Source organism: Podarcis gaigeae (assembly GCF_964106915.1).
Source record: "Podarcis gaigeae genome assembly, chromosome: 3".
In the NCBI taxonomy this organism is placed as follows: domain Eukaryota; kingdom Metazoa; phylum Chordata; class Lepidosauria; order Squamata; family Lacertidae; genus Podarcis; species Podarcis gaigeae.
The window spans coordinates 36581862-36596706 of NC_139680.1; the positions used below are offsets into that span (position 1 = coordinate 36581862).

The window sequence follows — 14845 nt, forward strand, 5'->3', positions numbered from 1 at the left end:
GACAAAATCCTTGTCCCCGAATGGGCTGTCTTTTAACATGCAAGGAGTTTGTGATGGGAGGCAGCATTCAGGCAAATTATTCCTGCACATATGTGTTGGAATTCTTGCACAAAAGTGCACACCAGGTAGACACTATTTTCCTGTCCTAATTCACACACTTGTGTAATGCAGGGATTATAAATTGTACTGTACTTTAGTTTCCTGTTCCTTTTCTTATCTGGGCAGTGTACTTTCAATGTTCCCTATGATGACAGCATGACCACTGTTCCTTCCAACTGGGGGGACAAGGAAACTGCTTGGAGACATGGATGGTTTACAAAGAGGCCAGTCTGGGCTCCAAACAGAAGACACTCCTTCCCACACAAGATTAGTGTACATTAATGCATGTAGTCAGACATTTTATCCTTTTCTGGTATAAAAGCTGAGTTTGTTGCATAGTAGAAGTCAAACTGTTGAAATTTTATCAGTCCTTTGATTAACTGACTATCACTGAGTTTTAAATACAACCATTCTTTCTTTTGCTGTCTGCAGGGGATCTGTACCACGACCACAGCATTTTTACATTTCTTCTTCTTAGCTTCATTTTGTTGGGTTTTGACGGAAGCGTGGCAGTCTTACATGGCTGTTACTGGAAAAATTAGGACACGACTCATAAGGAAACGCTTTTTATGCCTTGGATGGGGTGAGTTCATATGACTCAGCTAAGATGTTTTTCAGCTTAATGTTTCATGCACGGATAACCTTTGGAACATGAATGCATGTTTCAATAATCCTGACAGGTAGTAGATTGCACGGTTTCTAAACCGAATATTAGTACTGGGAGATTTTCTATAGAATTGCAAGCAGGAATATAATTTAATTCTATTGATCTGCTTCAAGATATGGCTGGTGATGAATGTCTCATTGATTATGAGAGTTTATCACACCATAACTTGCAGCCTTTAGCAGATTCTCAGTAAAGCACGGTAATAACAAAAACACAAGCAATGTTTTATTTTATTTTATTTTAAAGACCCTTACTGAAATACATCACAGCTCAGTGTGGTTTCTTTGTTGTATACTATGTCAAATGTACTGGTCACTTAGCAACATAAAAATGATGCATGCTGGGATGGAAGCTGAACTGTTGACAAGCTCCTGGTAGGTGAAGTGGGCATTAACATTACATGCTGGTGAAAAGGTCCCCCCCACCCATGAAATCAATCTCTATAGGTTAATATAGTATGCTGTGGTTTTTCACATCCCATAAGAAGAAGCATGCATTGTGGCTCACAGGAATAACGATTGGTGGATAAATTCTAAGAGAGTAGCCCATATTTCAGCAAAAACCACAAAGGCACTGTGGCACCTTAGAGACTTGACAAATATGTTGTGGAAACAGCCATTAAATGTGTAGGGAAGTAATCATACAATCACAGAATCACAGAATTCCAACAGAGTTGGAAGGGATCACGAGGATCATCTAGTCCAACCCTTCTGCAATTCAGGAATCTTTCACCCAATGGAGGACTCAGACCCATGACCCTGAGATTAAGAGTCTCATGCTCTGTCCAAACGTTTTCCAAACAGGGCCAGATTTGATGAAGTGAAGGGCCATGGGGGCCGACCAAAGTTGTTTTTAGGATTTTACCCCAGGAAATAAACTGCCATAGGGGCCGGATTAGGCCCCCAAAATGGACTTTGGACATGCCTGACACTAAGCTAATCACTGGGGGTTTCTCTTACAGGTCTACCAGCACTGGTGGTGGCTATATCAATAGGTTTTACCAAGACAAAAGGATACGGAACCAGTAACTAGTAAGTCACTCCATAATAATAAACGTTTTCAATGACCGCCAGCTCCTCCATCCCTATTTATCACACAACCTGCTTTTGGGTATTTTTACTGTTCTGTGCTGATATGGAAGTTGTTTAAAGGTGAATAATAAGTGTGCTGGTTAACAATGGGCAGGCCCAGTTGAGGAGAAATGTGGCAGAAAGCTACCAAAGGATAGCAAATTGCTATCTATTGAATGGGGAAATTGTCTTCCATCTTGTCAGAGCACTACAGAAGTACCTGACCCTGGGACTTCTTCCTTAGTGTGCCTGTTCTGGCCTCTTCGTTCAGTTGTTTCTAGCAAACAGCCTCTTACTCAAATGCAGATTTACCATCCCCTTTCTTCCAAGATCTTACTGTGATTAATAAGAGTTCGGCAAAGGAGGCATGGTGTGCCCATATCAACTCCTATTCATTTATCTCTCCCTGAACAACTATTCTGCAGGATTTGATATGGAAAAGGAAATGAGATTCAGTAGTGGCAGGGTTGGGAATGCCAGTGAGTTGGAAACAGGTGGCTTAGGAATATAGTGCACGATCATTGAGATGTTTTAGACTGCAATTCCCATCAGCCCCAGCAAACAGAGCTATGCTGGCTGGGGCTGATGAGAGTTACAGACAAAAACATTTGGAGGGCAACAGTTTTGGGAAAGCTGCCTTGAAGCAGCTATTACTTCACCATTCCTTTTGCAAATGCCGGGCAAATGAGCTAAAATTCCCAGAGCACGGAGGGCATTCAACAGCTCTCTAGAGCAGGGCTTTCCAAACTGTGTGTTGCAACACATTAGATGGGTCATGTGAACGCTCCTCACACTCCTCCTAGGGCTGGAAAAGGGGTTAGTTCAATCTCTGGTTTGCTAGTAAAACTGAATTACTGTGTTGCGAAATTATGCATATCTAAAAAGTGTGTTACCAACATGAAAAATTTGGAAAGCTCTGCTCTAAAGGCACTTAGAATTTAGATGGATTAAGAGCGCCTTATTTTGAGAGAGTGCTACATGTATTCCATTAAAATCATTACATCTTATTAGGAGCTTTAGATGAGTGACTTGGTGTCTACTTCATGAAGTATTTTCAATAGAAAAGCAAGACATCAATGAAGCATTAACAGAAAAATACTTAAATTGTGTCATTCAGTCTGTGAAAAAATACTTGGAAGATGCTTTGAATGTGACAAAGTGTGAGAAATTAGCATTAGAATTGTAAGTTGAACAGTATTTAAAATGAGCTATTTTAGCATTTAACACACACACACATAAAAAAGAGTTTCCTTGAAGGTAGATTTCCTTTTTGCTATGGTGCCGTAACTTGAAAACTGCTGAATGAAAAATGCTAAATATTCAGTACTGGCAGAAACACTTTTTTAAGGACAGTTTATTTGAAATGTTTAGCAAGCATGAAAGACAATATTTTCTCAAACATATTCTTCCACACAGAAGTAAACTAGGTTTCATATTTCTTAAGTAATACACAAGATATCACAGCTATATATGCTCTGTCCTTGTAGTAGAACAGTGTTTCCCAACCGGTGTTCCGCGGCACACTAGTGTGCCGCGAGAAGTTGCCGGGTGTGCCGTGGGAGGGAGGCGGGCGAGTCGGGCTGCTTTAGCCCCGTGCCTGCTCTCCCAGCTGGAGAGGTGACGTGCGCCTATGGAGGCTCCTGCCATAGGCGCGCGTCACCTCTCCAGCGGGGAGAGGGTCGCGGGGGGCTGCTTTAGCACGCACAGGGCTAAAGCAGCCCCCCGCGACCCTCTCCCCGCTGGAGAGGTGACGCGTGCCTATGGCAGGAGCCTCCATAGGCGCGCGTCACCTCTCCAGCTGGGAGAGCACGCACGGGGCTAAAGCAGCCCCCCGCGACCCTCTCCCCGCTGGAGAGGTGACGCGTGCCTATGGCAGGAGCCTCCATAGGCGCGCGTCACCTCTCCAGCTGGGAGAACACGCACGGGGCTAAAGCAGCCCCCCGCGACCCTCTCCCCGCTGGAGAGGTGACGCGCGCCTATGGCAGGAGCCTCCATAGGCGCGCGTCACCTCTCCAGCTGGGAGAGCACGCACGGGGCTAAAGCAGCCCCCCGCGACCCTCTCCCCGCTGGAGAGGTGACGCGCGCCTATGGCAGGAGCCTCCATAGGCGCGCGTCACCTCTCCAGCTGGGAGAGCACGCACGGGGCTAAAGCGCGACCGTCTCCCGGCTGGAGACGCGGGGCTGGGGCGGGGGAAGCCCGAGCTTCCCCCTCCCCCAGAACGGGACCCAGAGCTCTGGGAGCTTGCGGGGCTGGGGGAGGAGGAAGCCCTCCGCCAGCCTCCAAACCATGTCGGGAGACAGTGGGTGGGCGCGCTACGCCTCTCCCGCTGTCTCCCGAGTTTGCGGGGCTGGCAACGGGGAGGAGCAGGCTTCTCCCCCCGCCAGCCTTCTAGCCAAGTCAGGGGACAGCGGGAAGGGCGCGCTACGCCTCTCCCGCTGTCGCCCGAGTTTGCGGGGCTGGCGACGGGGAAAAGCAGGCTTCTCCCCCCCCCCCCGCCAGCCTTCTAACCAAGTCGGGGGACAGCGGGATGGCGGCGTTCCTTCGGAGGACGCCCCGTGCTCCGCGCTGGTGTTGGCCAGCCTTGCGCACCCGGGGGATCTCCCCCCAGGAGCGCAAGGCTTGCGGGCGGCGCAGAGCACGGGGCGCCCTTCGGAGGACGCCCCGTGCTCCGCGCTCGTGTTGGCAAGCCTTGCGCACCCGTGGGGGCGCATGGGGCGCCCTGAAACAGAGGGTTCCCCATGCTGCGGACTGTAGTCTGCCGCCCGATGCGCGGGGCGCCCTGAAGCAGAGCGCCCCTCGCGCCAGGCAGACATGGGCCAGCCCCACAAGCTCGGGGGACAGCGGGGAGGCACAGCACCGCCATCCCACTGTTCCCCGACCTGGTTTTGGGGGGGGAAATAAAGGAAAAAAATTTTTCCTTTATTTCCCCCCCCCCCCCAAAAAAAAGTAGGTGCGTCCTATGGGACGGAGCGTCCTAAAAATACGGTACTTACTATTTCATAATAAAGTAATTATAAAATACCGGTACTTTCTTTGTGTTTATTTGATGCCTATTAAAGAGAGTTACTTTATATATAGTCAATATAGGCACAGAGTTAATTTTTTAAACATTTTCTAATGGTGGTGTGCCTCGAGATTTTTTTCATGAAACAAGTGTGCCTTTGCCCAAAAAAGGTTGGGAAACACTGTAGTAGAACAGCAAGTACAGGTTGCATTCTGCAGGGTTGGATACATTGCAGACTGCAGCTAAATAGTCTTGGAAATGGCTAGTTTTCAGACTTCCTGATTTATTGGGGTGTGTTGGCCTACATGTGCAATAAATCTCTGTTTTCTGTTTGTTGTGAAAGTGTTGGAAGTGCAACAGCAGGGATCATTCCATTTGAACATAAGGATTACTTCTGTTATTAAAGTCTTCTAGCCAAGAGGGGGAGGTGTTGCTTAGTAACTAAGCAGATACTTGGTGAAATAGCATGTCTTCTGGTTAGCTATGTAGTATGAGAGAATTGTTCCTCTGTAAATTTGGTTGAATGCCACCCTGCTATAAACAAGGCCTAAAATATACCGTATTTTTCACCCTATAGGACGCACTTTTCCCCCTCCAAAAATGAAGGGAAAATGTGTGTGCATCCTATGTGGCGAATGCAGGCTTTCGCTGAAGCCTGGAGAGCGAGGGGGGTCGTTGCGCACCGACCCCTCTCGCTCTCCAGGCTTCAGGAAGCTATCCTCTAGCCGTGAGAGACCCAGCTCTCCCAGGGCTAGCGGAGAGCTTGCCTGCACCCAGAAGCTTGAGGCGCGCTGAGCTCCGCACGCCCCAAGCTTCGGGATTAGCGCAGTGCTCCGCTAGCCTTGGGAGAGCCGCGTGGCTCTCCCACGGCTAACGGAGACCTTGCTGGCAGCCAGAAGCTTGGGGTGCGCTGAGCTCCGCACGCCCCAAGCTTCGGGATTAGCGCAGAGCGCCTGGGGGAAAAATAATTTCCCCCCCTTTATTTCCCCCCCAAAAAACTAGGTGTGTCCTATGGGCTGGTGCGTCCTATGGGGCGAAAAATACGGTAATTAGAATTTCTTTTCTCTCCTGTCTGTGTTATTTAAGTGACTTTGCTAACAGAAAGTATCTGAAACATTTTGATATCCCAAGACTGAGAAAATCAGTGAGGCCCCACAATCAGTAGACAGATATATAGACAGACAAATAATAAACCTTATTAATTTTTATTAGTTCTTTTCTAATGTTCTTTCCAGTTGCTGGCTCTCTCTCGAAGGAGGACTTCTCTATGCTTTTGTTGGACCTGCAGCCGCTGTTGTCTTGGTAAACATTAAAATCACCTATTTTAAGTAACCATGGTAATATAATCACTGACTGGATAGTATGTTAAGTCTTCTAAATTCTGATATGGAAGTTTTGAATGCAAACTTATTTTGCATATACTTTCAGTATCTCAAATACACAGATGATTAAAGGGCGGTTGTCCCTCTTAACACATGTTAAATTTGTGCATTTGTATTTATAAAAGGGGTATGTATAATATGTGTGCCAATGAGTGGTGTGGCTTGTACAGAGGGGGCGTGGGCTGAGGAGATTTCTGAGAAGCAAATAGAGAGCTTTGGGGTGCATTTGGGCCCAGCTAACAAGTTCGCCATCCCTGAATTTTGCCCCATGTTTTGATTATTTTCAACAATTGCACTTTGTAAAGGAATACAAAATCAAACTTTTCTCAGCCTGCAGTCCCAGTATGGCTGTGTTGACACAAATCATTTTGGAACTTCTTGTATGGTTTCTCAGGGCAAGGGGAGGGTAGAATCACCTTGTAGAGAAATTCAGAAAAAGCAAGAAGAGAGCATGCTAACTCTCTCCTCCTTCATTCCTTCAAATTAATAAGCTCTAGTGAAAGTATGAGGGGGAAATTAATTTAAGAAGCTTACAATCACCTACTTGCTTAATACTCACTCCTTCCCCCAGTGCACAAACACAGAAAACGCTGACTGTGTGTCTATTGATCCTCTAAATATTCTGAATGCAGATCTGCCTCCAATCTTACTAATCCTTTGAAGTGAATTGACTTTGAGCCGAAACTACCATATATTTATTGGCTCTGAAGCACTTTGAAGCCTCAAAGAATCTATATCGCTGCCTGGTTTTGTTTTTTGTAACTAACACAGTGCAAAAGGAACAAGCCATCGTATCTGAAACACTTCAGTAATCCAAGCAAAAGAAAACAATGTCACTTTTCATAATCGCCTTCTTGTCAGAAATGCACATTTCCCCATCAACCTTGGCTGTATGCCTTAAAAATGATAGCAGTCAAAAAACTAATCTAGGTCATTTGAATGCCAACCTATCTGATCAAACTGTGTCTTCCAATTAATATCAGCCCTGCCTTTTAAACTCAGACAAAGTTGTGGAAGCACTCCTGTAGTCTAGAGAGGGGGTGGGGAGAGGGATCCTCCAGACAATCTATTCATTGAGCACTTATCCTAATTTAGTTGCACTAAGGTTGTTTGGTGACTGCTGATTATTGTTCTGATTTGTTTGTGGGAAAGTTATATGACAGTAATAGTTAATTCTAATTTCTTCATGCAGACTTCCCATCTATCAGTTGTTATTCCACACTTTTTAGTGCATTTCTCCATCACTTTCCTTACCGCAAAAAGTCTCTTATATCACAAACCTAAATACCTAGTCTAATCCTTTCTGCAAAATAGTGATTGGAGGTGACCATAGATACAGATGTGGAGTTGGATTCTGTGTTGTGCAGAGCAGATGTCGGTGAAGTGGATAAGCCCATTCGCAAGAGAGTGGAAGTGATTTTGATTTCTAAGGCCCCCTTACCTCTGCACCTCCAAAAATCAGCTCTGGATTGACAGGGATCCTACACCACAATGTCTGAAAAGCGACTGGAACCTGCAAAAAAGGAGGAGGAATGGGGGGGAGCTTCAGTAGAATCACAGTTTCCTCTACCAAAGGAGCCCTTCCATTCATAGTGGGGCAACACTGAATCTTATGCATTTATATAAGATATAAGAAGTGGTGCATACCAGCAAAACTATTCCCTTTCACCAGGAATGCCCTGCTATTTCCCTTTTTCTCCCCCCCCCCCTTGAATGCCATGCATTTTCCCTTTGCCTGTGCTGCACTACACACATATTATCTTCCCCCCTGCCCTGTCCTTAATTCAGTATCACTTAAAGGGGTGACTGTTTGTGTTTTCGTCCGTTTGTTTTATATTTAACAGGTCAACATGGTGATTGGCATTCTGGTGTTTAATAAACTTGTTTCCAGAGATGGAATCCTAGATAAAAAACTCAAACACAGAGCGGGGTAAGCAGAAGTTGGGTTTTTCCCCCAGGCCTACTGAAAATCTGTTACTTATTTTCAATTATTTATTTTGTCTCTATGTATATATTATGTTTACCAAATGTCTATTTATTTGATTGCACTTTGAATTATTATTTTTTTGCATAGTTTAACAAGCTGTCTAACCAATTTTATTCATCTCCAAAACTGAGGAAATGTGATTGAGCAACAGTAAAATAATAAAACACAAGTACAATGGTATTAAGTCAGTCAAAAGCCTGAATAATGATTATGCATGTCAAAATTATTGGCTTTCTAAAATATTGGCATTGTGCAGAATGGAGACGCAGACTTATGTAATGCTCTTTAGTTAGAATGTTCCTCTAAAAGATTTCCCAAGGTAATTCCTAAGATAAAATGGGTGGTAGGCGGACCATTTGCTTGCTTGCATATGTAATGCACCACAATAAAGTATCAGAATATAACACCAGGCAAACAAAATATTACTTTGCTAATGGTTAAGGTTTTCTATAAACTGATCCCCTTTTTGTCTGTGAGAGGAGATTCTTTGCATTGAGTGGGTTCTGTCCATGCATTGTGAGGCATTTCCTTTCAGACAGGGCCTAGGAGCCTGAGTCCATGAAAAAGCTGGATTCCTGCCAATCTGTTGTTGCTTATCTATTCATTTTCTTTACCCATCCTTTACCATAAGGTCCCATGGCAGGTAACAGCAATTTCAAAATACAATATTAAAATCAATTAAGAGAGTAGTTTAAGCCCTAAAATATATACATCTCAGGTGCCAGACACACCATTCAGATAAGGGAATTCCACAACTTAGGGGCTGTCCAGAAGAGGGTCTGGGTGCTAGATTCTGTTACCCCTGCTCTCCCTTCTCCACCAAACAGCTGATCATCAATATTTCAGCTTCTTTTATTCAAGCAAGCATACATTCTCTTAGATCAGGGTTCATTGATTCAGTGGGGAAGATCTTAAACATGGGCTTAACTCTCCCAGTGAGACTTACATGTGCTTAACTCTGACTAGATCCTACTCCATGATATTTCATTATTGATTGTTAATGCTCTATTTAATCTTGATAAGATTGCATCCTTTGAAGAATACTGAATTAGCATGATAAGCTGCTCTGTTAACCAAAGCTGTTCTTCAATAGCTGTTTCTCACAGGCAGACTATACCATGACTTGTTGACATGTGATTTGGTCCCACTTATATCCCCTCACAAATACCAATACCTCTTCTGAAGGGACCTCTTCTGAAGGCTGGCAGGGGGCAAAAGTCTTTGTCCCCCCCTGCCTGCCTTCCCGGGGGCTTTTAAATCGCCCCAGGACAGCGGAGAATTCCTTCGCTGTCCCGGGGCGATTTTAAAATGCTCCTGGACGGCTTTTGAAGGCAGGCGGGGGGGAGCAAAGACTTTTGCCCCCCGCCAGCCTTCAGAAGAGGTCCCTTCAGAAGAGCTTTGGTTAACAGTCCTGGACCTCTTCTGAAGGCGGGCGGGGGGCAAAAGTCTTTGCTCCACCCCGCCTGCCTTCAAAAGCCATCCGGGATAGCGGGAAGCGCTTCCCTGCTATCCCGGACTGCTTTTAAAATGCTGGCAGTGGGGAGCAAAGTCTTTCGGCCCCCGCCGGCCTTCCTGGACCTCTTCTGAAGGCCGGAGGGGGGAGAAAGGCTTTGCTCCCCACCGCTAGCATTTAAAAGAGGTCCCCGGAGATTTCCCTATGGGCTTTCTTCTTGTGAAGCAAGCCCATAGGGAAATTCGTTTTGCGAAGCGCCTCCAAAATGGAAAACCCTTTCGTCTAGCGGGTTTTTCGTCTTGCGAGGCGTTCGTCTAGCGGGGCACCACTGTATGTATATATATCCATTAGTTGAATCAGATGAAGGAGGTTCTAGTCCATGCAAACTTGTCAATCTTAAGACACCACAGGTTAGGACTGTTGAAGTTATCCTCTAGATCAGTGTTTCCCAACCTTGTGCCTCCAGATGTTTTTGGCCTACAACTCCCATCATCCCTGACCACTGGTCTTGCTAGCTAGGGATGATGGGAGTTGTAGGCCAAAAACATCTGGAGGCACAAGGTTGGGAAACACTGCTCTAGATAAGGCTATGTGAATCAGCAGCCATAAAGCAGCTGTTGCCAATTTCACATTGCAAAATCGGTGTCAAGGGGTTCTATGCATTTTCATTCAAGGAATGTAACAAACGGTTATGGAATATTATAACATACCTTAAGGTGGTAAGATCCAGTCTCATATGCTTTCACATAATCATCTCCTCTTTAAGGTTGCTTGATCCAAGTTTCAGAAACAAGCAAGCAATTCTTTGCAGCACTGTTCTCAAAACACACACACACAATATTATATATATATATGTTCACTTAGAATACTTGTACCCAAAAATTCTCCAAATAAAAATCACTCTCGTCTCTGGTACAGGAATGGAAATTGCATGATATCTGCATGGAACCCAGAATTATTCCTACAGTGAGGTGTATCTGACAAAGTCATACTCAGAGTAGAATCAAGAATCATGGAATCATAGAATTGTAGAGTTGGAAGGGACCCTGAGGTTCATCTAACCCAACCCCCTGCAATGCAGGAATCTCAACTAAAGTATCCATGACTGATGGCCACCCAACTTTTGCTTTAAAATGTAGGAGAGTCCAGTGCAGGGAGTCCATTGCACTATCAAACAACTTTTACAGTTAAAAAGTTCTTCCTAATGTTTAGTTGGAGTGTCTCTTCTTGTAACTTGAAGACATTGGTTCAGGTCATTTTGAATCTTCCCAGCAGATGATGACTCTGAGCATACCACAGGCCAGAAATGGCTAAGGCTAACCTCCATTTATCCCCCAGACAATTTTAAATTATTTTTATTGTGTATTTGATTTTTCTTGTATGCTGTTTTATGGGCCTTTCACCAAAAAGCAACATGAAAGAAACACATTAACATTCTCATTTCCAAGAACCTGTTTGTGCAAAATGAAATGAAACATCAACATAGTTATATAGATTTTCGTGTTTATATGGATTTTGGCTACAGTATTTACATCTATATTTTTGACAGAATGTAAAACAAATAACAAAAACTGAGCTCCATCTCTCAAGCAAGCTGATCCCTCTTACCATATTCCTCAAAATAGCTGAGCCATTACACCAAGAGTCCCTAGCCTTTTGGATTCTGGGAACGCATTTGAAAATCTAAGAAACTGTTGTTGGCACGACAAATAATCTGGTGATGAGCAAAACTACCAACACTACCACAACAAAGGAATGCTCCATAGGCCTACACACATTGCAAAACAAATGAAATGGAGAAAGCAGCAGGCAACAGCTTCCCTTGAAATTGGCAAAACACCTCTCAACCAAACAAAATAACAAGGATGCAAAACACACACAGGCACCAAATAAACAGGAAAACCAAAAACACACAAGGAAACAAATCAGATAAAACGCCCCCACTTGAGACCCTGAGGCATTTTGAGGAGAAGGAGATAAGAGGACAGAGTGACTGCAAGCCTGCAGTTCCCTGTCCAGCCAGCTCAATACTATCCAAAGTTAATAAAAATAGTGAAGCACCCTGCAATTTTAAAAATAAAAAATGGAAGGAGCAGCAGGGCCTTGCAACAGACCAAGGGGGTGTCTGAGGCTGCCATGGTGCCCACATCCATCACATTAGGGACCCCAGGACTCAAGTTGGTCACTCTATTTTTTTTATCTGTTGCTTATTCCAATAGTAAATTCCATTTTATAGGATGAGTTGTTTGGTACATGTAAGCTTTCACAGGCAGATGGTGTGAGGGGGTGGGGTGAGTAATAAGATTTTTCTCTTCATTTTATAAAAATCCAGAGTGACAGCCAATATTACATGAGCAGACTTCACTTGCACATAAAGACTCCTCCTTCCTCTCCTTTGCCCCAATCCTCCTGCCCCATATCTAATCTGCAGATTCTGAAAACCCTCCTGAGAAGATTGGGGGGGGCATATGTAGAGCTGCAGCAGGGAGCGGGATCCATTCTGCCAATGGAGTCTGTTCTGCTGTTGGACAGACACCCATGGATTTCATCTGCAGCAACTTCCGCCAGTCAATGAAAACCGTTCCACTACATATTACTTTTTGCATTTAATACACTTAATAAAGTAATGCATCACTCTCTTAATCAAAGAAGAAAAAACATACACAAAGAAGCTTACTACAGTGAAATAGTGTGATTATAAAATATTGTATAAGTAATAAAACATATCCGTAAAATAATAAAAACATTATTGAGTGACTCACTCTCAGATCTATTTCACAGGGATACTGCAAATTATAAAACAGGGAGAGGGAGAACCACACAGGCCACCTTTAGCTCCTTGGATATAAATGTAAACATAAAGTTAAAATAATCATTACAGTAGGAGACTAATTAAAAACTGGCATCACTGCTGGTGCCTGCCATATTTCAGAGGTAACCTGGTCTGGAGCTGTTAGGACTTCAGATGTTAATAGCAGGACCTTAAGCCTAGCTTGATAGCTAACTGGCAGCCAGCCTGTACTTAGATGGCACTGAAACTGTTAGGGTGGATGAAAGGCTGGAAATAGCCAGGCAATTCAGTTGTTATAATTTATGAGGCAAGAAAACTGAACCAGTTGTTCGATGTTGTGATACAGTGTGTTGTACAAACAAACATATACTGTACACACATATATTAACCTTAATGCTTGTGTACTGTGTTTTATTAAAATGTTGTTTTTCAAGCCTGAAATAATACTTTCATTAAATTCCATACATTTCAAACCCTGTATCCAGACCAGCCTCTGGCAAAAATTTAGAGTAAGCTAAGTAGGAGCTTATTCTATCTTGTTTTAAAGCTCCTTCAACCTTTCAGCCAATGTCGTAGTGCACATTGACTGAGCCATCTTAGTGTGTGGTCATTTTCCAACTTCGTTCACCTCTTAATTAATTAGAGGAATGCACACACTGCCCTGGCAATTTGTCTTTCTCTTGCATTCTGACCGAATAAATGATCATGAGCATTTTGGTCTTCTTAAAGGTCTGAATAGAGGGATCTCACCTTGTGTGTCCTACACTAGCACGTGCTTGTTTACTTCGGTGTTATCAAGTGACATTTATCTCTGGACACTGGGGGGGCCTTAAAAAAAAAGACTTAAATGAAAGAACTAGGTCTTGCATGAAATGAAACTTCCCTCCCCCAAATAACATTATTTTTTTACCTAAAAAATGTAAAACAATGTATGATTCAAATAGAGCTTTGTAAATTCTGAATAAGTCTACCTGCTATTTTATTTTCTTGCATGACATCATATTTAAAAAGCTAAATTTCAGTTGCGACTTTTTTTGGTGACAAAAAATTCAATATTTTGTTCTTTTTTGTGGGTGTTCTGTTTGTTTGCAGTCAGATGAGTGAGCCTCATAGCGGTTTGACGCTCAAATGTGCCAAGTGTGGAGTAGTTTCAACAACAGCTTTGTCAGCCACCACCGCCAGTAATGCCATGTTAGTCCTAATCATTTACATCTTCTTGTTACAAATCTTATACAGTGCATGTGGGGGGCGGGGATACTACAGTGATGAAAAACTATGATAACTAATGCTGAATATAGTTAATTTAAAGGAAAAGAAATGGCAACCACACTTTTTAATTCAACTGGAGTAACATGTAGAAAATAAAATATCAATCTTTATAGATCTCTAAATATTTGTCATTGGTCTTCACATTAACTAACAAGTTGCCACCCTTAAATATGTTATCTATACATTTGCATATATATATGTGAAGAGAGGGTTGTATTGTCCACTCATGGTTCTACAGCGTCACTGTTGTTGCTCTTTTCCCCTTTGTCACTTTCTAGGGCATCCCTTTGGAGTTCCTGTGTTGTGTTGCCTCTCCTGGCTCTGACTTGGATGTCTGCAGTTCTGGCGATGACTGACAAGAGATCGATATTATTTCAGATACTCTTTGCTGTGTTTGATTCATTGCAGGGCTTCGTCATTGTCATGGTCCACTGCATTCTCCGAAGGGAGGTAAGGAAATCACTTCCCGATGGCATTTGTCATGTGCTGCTGTGAAATTTTACAGCAATACCAAATGCTCCACAGAAATTCAGTTGTATATCAAGGAAAAATCTGGGATCAAAAGCAGGGCAATTGAGCAATGTTCTTTTGTGACAAACAGATATGACAGCCTATTGAGGGAAAAAAGCCACCTTGCATTGTTACAAAGAACCAGTGGACTGAATGAAAAGTCAAAGTGGAGATTGGGCAGAGCTAAAGTCAAGAGAAACCTGATTGATTTCAGATGCAAATGTAGCAAAAAAAAAGGGGGGGGAGCCCAATAGCCCAACAAATTAAAGGTTTCCTTTTCTGCCTTTTTCTATCTCCAAGAGGTCTTCTGTGACTCTGACATTTACAACCTTCTGGTATTTCAACCAACAATAGCAAATGGCTTCAGAATCTGGATCAGACCATTTGGTAATCACAAGATCCTTCCCCACTTGAGTTCCTTCCAGCTCCCATATAACATGCATCTGTACCGCTTGTGCAGAGCAGAATCATTGAGCATGAGCCATCTGAAATCCGGGATCCTCGTAATGGATCTGTCCCGGAAACCTTATGTGATTAAACCAATGCTAATAAAATATTACACTGAAAGGCTTACCTAAGGGTTTGACTCACCATCAAAGATGGTTATCTAAA

At 43.5% G+C, this 14845-nt stretch overlaps 1 protein-coding gene across 5 annotated transcripts in view; it reads left to right on the forward strand.

Moving 5' to 3' along the window:
- ADGRB3 (adhesion G protein-coupled receptor B3) overlaps window positions 1-14845 on the forward strand; it is a 455754-nt gene that overhangs the window by 409478 nt on the left and 31431 nt on the right. For 4 of the 5 annotated variants that reach the window (XM_083729828.1, XM_083729824.1, XM_083729826.1 and 1 more), the window contains 6 exons: window positions 532-682; window positions 1728-1797; window positions 6077-6143; window positions 8068-8153; window positions 13547-13645; window positions 14002-14173. In XM_083729828.1, the coding sequence (XP_083585954.1) occupies window positions 532-682; window positions 1728-1797; window positions 6077-6143; window positions 8068-8153; window positions 13547-13645; window positions 14002-14173 (645 nt within the window). The remainder of the gene's footprint in view (window positions 1-531; window positions 683-1727; window positions 1798-6076; window positions 6144-8067; window positions 8154-13546; window positions 13646-14001; window positions 14174-14845) is intronic. The other variant, XM_083729825.1, reaches the window with a different exon arrangement.